At 46.7% G+C, this 5936-nt stretch overlaps 1 protein-coding gene across 2 annotated transcripts; it reads right to left on the bottom strand.

Annotated features, from left to right (window-relative positions):
* Positions 1 to 296: 296 nt before the first annotated feature.
* Positions 297 to 4981, bottom strand: LOC109758818 (zinc finger protein CONSTANS-LIKE 10). Of its 2 annotated transcripts, none has more exons than XM_020317683.4 (5): positions 4777 to 4981; positions 2467 to 3179; positions 1986 to 2186; positions 1390 to 1661; positions 297 to 1015 (listed from the first exon to the last, which is right to left on the bottom strand). In XM_020317683.4, the coding sequence occupies exons 2-5, from the start codon at positions 3040 to 3042 to the stop codon at positions 886 to 888; spliced, it is 1179 nt and encodes a 392-aa protein (XP_020173272.1). In that variant the 5' UTR covers positions 3043 to 3179; positions 4777 to 4981; the 3' UTR covers positions 297 to 885. The 2 variants fall into 2 exon arrangements, with proteins under 2 accessions (XP_020173272.1, XP_020173273.1); XM_020317684.4 differs by having other exon boundaries at positions 1390 to 1658; positions 4777 to 4980.
* Positions 4982 to 5936: the final 955 nt, after the last annotated feature.

The following is a 5936-nucleotide window of genomic DNA, read 5'->3' as shown; positions in this document are numbered from 1 at the left end:
CGGCTTGCTGTCAGCTCTGCCGACACGTGGACGCTTAGACACGTCACATACTGCTCAATTTTTCCGTCAGTGTTTTTTGCCACTGTCAACGATAGCTTTCGGTGCATTTTGCCACGTTTTGAATTGTGGTGGTGTTTTGCAAGTTAGGACACAATTGTGGTGGTTTTATGCATTTCACTCGCTGATCAGAATGAACACAGTTTGTCTGTGAAGAAAACGTGCACTATTACCTGACCTGAAGAATGGCTATTCTGGCACAGATTAAAGAACAGAGGCCCAGCGCCCACATGCTGACATACATGCAAACTTCCGCTTCATACCCAGCATCTTTAAATTTACAGGAACAGACTTTACAAGTTATAACAGGCGCCCCAGTTCGTTTTTAAACAAGGCTGCCAGCGCCTGCGTCTTAAACAAATAATGTTACAGGAAGAAACTACACGAGTATAATTAATCAGGACCTGGCAGCCAGCGCACCGCACACGGAAGCAGCGGCAGGTATATGCCCACGCATGCGGTGGGTGGTGAGCTGGGAGGACTTGTCCCTGTAATTGTATTGGATTAATGCGCAGATGGTGGAGGGTGATCGAAACCACCCACCAAGAAGAAAATGATATATGCACGCACGCTCCATCCACTTCCAAGGAGAAAGAAAATGGAGCAGCGGCACAACCTGGACTTCCTGCGTGTTTGCAGCTTCTCTATCTGTAGTATTTTCCAACTCACCAGCTGGTGTTTTTTTTAACGCTTTTCCGGCTGCGCTGTCCGGCACAATTGCTGGTCTTCTCTTTCTTTTTCTTAGTGCGAGCGACACCACATGAGCTGCCGAAGGTTATATTGTTGCTAGTCTGACACTGGATGGATATAGCCAATGGCATTTGGGCTTCAGTAGCTTCGTGTATCGTTGAGCGGATCATAGTCGTATGCTTCGCCGGCTTTGACAAACCGGCCCTTGACCCTCTTCCTCACGTCTGCCCTAGCCTTGCGAGAAGCGTACCTGATCTTCTTGTCGAATCTGTCAGAAAAAGTTATGTCACCAAAGGATGCTTAGTAAATTTTGAAAAAAAAATGATAATCAAAAGCTAGATGCTGCCTGATGAAGCTAAGGTGGCCAAACTGACTGGTGGCATGTCAGAGAAGTAACAGGCCACCTTTAACAAACAGCTATAAAGAAAAGCTTAGCTGAACATAACAGAGTATTTGTGATTTCACAGCCATCAGACACGTGTGCGAGTATTACTTGGTAAATGTAAAGCTTTTAGAATTTTGAACAGGAAATGATGATTGCAGACATGTTCTTAAAGCATGTATTGGTGATCGCTGAAATTCTAGTATTGCTAAAAATGATCAGAAAAAAATCGGCGAAAAGCCACAACGAGGTGTGCTTACTTTCTTCTCTTCTTCTTCTCCATGTACCGTGAGAGAGCACTACCTCTGCTACCACCGGCAGATGATACTTCAGAACCAGGAGGAAGCCAGGGTTGCTCGCCCATAAGGAGCAGTGGTGATACCCCACAATCTTGGTGATCTCCAGCATTGCTCTCACCAGTCAAACCAGAGAACGAGAGGGAAATAGTAGATATGGCCTGCCTTGCAGGAACACAAAGACCGGAATCAGCAGATACCGCGTTGCTACATTCGGGTTGCACGGGGGTGAGCTGCTGAAAGCACAAAAAATTGTCTTAGAATAAATTGTCTTAGAATAGTCAATTAACCATCAAATGGACTGCATTCCTTCTCTTTTGATAGGATACCGTAATACAATCCTTGAATGGATAAGAAACTTCACTACTTTGCTGTGAAACTAAAAGGTCAACAACTGAATTTTGACGAGTGAACTTGACATAACAACTTCTAACCGGGAGGTACAGAGGGCGGTAAATAAGACTGATTTTTGGGGGGAAGGGGAAAAAACTGAAGATCGGGAGTAATTTCCGCAGATAAAGATAATTGATAGAGCAAGTTTAATGCAGAAAAATACAAACCTGGTCACAATCAGCAGCTGGCATTTCCTTCATTTCAAAGAAACTGTCAATTCCAGCATCATCAAATAGTTGCTCTGTCTGAACGTGTGGAGTACCAAACAGTTCTTCATAATTCTCAAATGTCAGGTCATTATCATCCACACAGAAGTTTTCGTATACTCTGCCATCATTGAACATATCGTCATCTGTTACACTGGGTACCTGAATGATGCAACCAACATTTCATAAGCATACAATGACACAAAGTGACGGAGGAGGCCATTTAAGAATCATGTGACAATGCACAAAAAGACCCCGAATTCCAAAATATTGCATTTGTACATTTTACTGCAAGTGCAACTCTACTGCGTGACTAATGTTTGGCTACATTCGTATGGTAACGCAACAGGCTATGAGCTGATGACATATGCAGAAACTTAGCAGAATAGTCAAATAATAATAATTTATGTTTTTTTTGGGGAATATGATAGCCATATTGTACCTTAGGTGCCATAGAAACTGATTGAGCAGGCTGATGCGTAGGAAGTGGCCGAAGATTCATTTCGTCTTCGGATTTAAGCTTTTCGACAGTGGGCGGATCACTCATGAGTGATGTGTTAGCTATATCCAGCAAGCTGCAATCCTGTTGAACGCCACAATGGTTACTGACACCACTGTCATTAATGCTCATCATGCTTATTCCTTCCTCACAGTTCGGCTCAGTAGCTGCAGAAGGGGCATCAAAATCAAAGGACCAGATTCTTGCCAGCTCTTCTGATGATGGGCACCCTGAGTAGCAGTTTATGGTCTGCCTTAGATGCCCGGCAGCCAAGGATGTCGCGGCATGCCCGTTCCAATCACAGTTTTGGCAAAGTGAGGTGTTCTCTTCAAGACACCGGACTGCTGCAGGCTGTGAAGCACAACGATCACACAGAAGGGTCCTCATATGTCGCTGGGAAAGGGTGTTAGCCGAATGCACATTATGGTCGCACGATAAGCATAAGGATGCGGCATCCGATCGGCAATAAATTGTTGGCCTTTGCTCCCCGCAGAAATCACAAAGAGCATCCATGATCATGGTTATGTAGGCTTCAACTGTTCATAGGTTGTTCGATCGCAAAAGGCCAAAGCTCTTCCTCTAGCTGCTTGGTGCCACTGCCACTACAACAAGCACTGTCCTGGGTTTTCTTAGTCAATTCAATTCAGTGAAGGGTCCTACATGACATTGGAATGCAGATATAAAAGGTCGTTATCAACAAAGGAAGATTATTTGACCAATTTTGTGCAGATATATATAAATACGATTCTAGAAGGAACAAGTTAGGAATTAATCCACCCACTTTGCAGTAACGTGTACATATACAATTTACTGGAAAAGAAGGCATGTTTTATGCCGCCCATAGTACACAGACCATGCAAATGTCACTTGCTCTGTTCTACAACCAATAGGAATGCTCCAAAGTGTCACCATATAAGAACGAAACAAGAATGGTCCATTTTATTCATATCTTGACATCAGCTAGTAACAACACAGATCTAGGATAATATTTTAACCGCGTCCATATTTAGCTAATAGAACATTTCCATTTAAAGGAACTTAGTTGGTTTTGACAGAGTCCACCTGGAATTGCCGGCCAGGACATAAAGAATTCGAGGTTATCACCCAAAAAAAAAGAATTCGATTTAAAAGCAAAAGTACAACTGACTGGTCTTGGGAACTTTTCTTCTTGATGCACACTACAATTTTATTTATTAATTAATGATGCTGGTTATAATATGTAATCATATATATTCTCCGTAAAGCATAAGAAGAGACAATAAAGCAAATTAAACAACTTAAATTGGAGTCAACACTGAAACTACATTTGCTCCGAAAATCAGAGAAGTACTACTATTTAATAACGCCAAAAAGGGTAGAGAAGTATCAACCTGGAGGCACCAAGCAAAAGCATTGGTTTGAGGAAGCAGGAGCATCTAAGCAAGCATGGCTGAGAAGCAAAAGGGATGGAGCACAAATGGAATTGTGGAAGGCTACCGACCCCAACCCCGGGTGCAAATGGCCGGATTAGTTGCCGGTCTTATCAGAACGCCCCTATTTCTGCACATGAAACGGACACCTTTCCGTTCAGTTTGCTGCGTCACAGATCGTTGCTGCCTTGGCTAATCCGAGCCTGGGGCGGCACTAATCCCACTTTTTGTGCCAACTTGAGCCTAAAGAAAGAAAACATTTGTCTTTCTGATTGATTGAAAACACCCGAATTTAAGCCGCGATAGGGATATACTTTCAGCGCCTAGCCATAGCCGCTGCCAAGAAGAGAAAAAAGAGAGCCGTATGAGCAAAGCGCAGTGCAGCTATAGCCTGTAGATGGGCGGGTGCTTTTCCACTACGCCGCCAGTAGGCACTAGGCAGTATGGAAAGTGAAGCGTGGAAAATGGTAAATCCATGCCGTAAGCAACTAGGACGAGAATTTACGCAACCAAATCTAAGCAGACCTCAAACGTACGCTCCACGCGACACGAGTTAAAACGTGAGCAGCCCGCGAAATAAAAACATGAAAAAGACTTGAACTCGCTCGAACAGACGAGGAGGACACGGAGATCGAACGCTCGGATCACCGAGACCTAAGCCGCCGGTCGCTCCGGCAATCCCACCAAGACACCCAGTCAATCGCCTGCAGGAGCAGCTCGACCCACGGAACCCATCGCGCGAACGGGCCGCTGCTGCTTACGGAGTGGAGCTAAAAAACCAACGAAACGACCAAACCCAATCGACGACGACGGGTGGAGAGCTTAGCAGGGGAGCAGAGCTCACCGGACCGCCGCCTCGACGTACGGAGGCGCCGCGCCCGACGGCGCGGGTGGGCGAGAGGATCCTCGAAGCTTCCACGGGCTAAAAAATGACTTTTCTGGAGGAGGAGGGTGCGGGTGGAGAGAGATAAGCGAAGGGAGGAGGTGGAGAGAGAGCGCGGCGGCAGAGGGAGAAGAAGAAAGGAGAATAGGTAAAGGGAGAAAAGGGCGACGGGGTTGAGGGTGGCGGGGCCCTTTCCGAGTGCTCTTTTGCGCTTTTGGGGGCAGAACCGTCACCCGGGCGCTGGATAAGGAGGCGCTTGGCGCCGTGCCACGTGCGCGTCCTTTCGCCAAGTGGCGAGCCGGCTCGTTTTCCCCTTCTGCCCCTCGCGGCTCGCCCGTGTGTTGGCTTTTGTTTTCTCTGCCGGCGCGGGCCCGCGGGGCGGCGCGGTGCGTACCGGCATGGCGGAGCGGCGGCGCCCATACGCGCCGGAACTCGGCTGGCAGCATGGTTTTTCTTCAACATGATTGAGCACTAGCATTTTACGTACTTTTTCTGATTTAAATGTATATAAACATATTTTAGTGCGTTTGTCAACTTTTTTAGTTTGTATGTATTTCATATTCAAATATTTTTTCTCGAATACGCTACGGTCAGCGTATCATTGCATTGATAGAGAGGGGAGAACATACAGGTTAAGCATCAGGGGCACGTACACTACAAGGCATGTCCGAGATGCAAAGTGAGCATGGAATGGGTTGCTCAGCCCAGATATCAGTCTATGTTACAGGGATGATACTACTCAATCCTTTGGCTCCTGCACAGACCCAAAGATGGGCGTCATCTTGGATCGCAGCCAGGAGTGAGGCGCAGGAGGGAGTGATCCTATCGAAGATGATCGCATTGCGGTGGCGCCAAATGGACCAGACCGTCAAGGAGGCAATGGTGGAGAGTCCTCGTCTTTTATCTTGAGTCACCATGGTAAGGGCTGAGCTCAGCCAGTCTAGGAAGCAAAGGGAGCCATCTGGTATGGTGAGCTCGGGGCAACACCAGGAGAGAACGCCATGCCAGATCGTGCGAGAGAAAACACACTCCACCAGGAGATGCTGAAGGGTCTCCGCATGTTGGGAGCATAGCACACAAACAGGCTCGTGTGGAAGGCCACGCGCTCAAGCCGGTCAGTC

This window comes from Aegilops tauschii, chromosome 6, assembly GCF_002575655.3.
Source record: "Aegilops tauschii subsp. strangulata cultivar AL8/78 chromosome 6, Aet v6.0, whole genome shotgun sequence".
Lineage (NCBI taxonomy): Eukaryota > Viridiplantae > Streptophyta > Magnoliopsida > Poales > Poaceae > Aegilops > Aegilops tauschii.
Note: the sequence above shows the minus strand (reverse complement) of the source record. Positions and strands in the feature narration are given on the sequence as shown.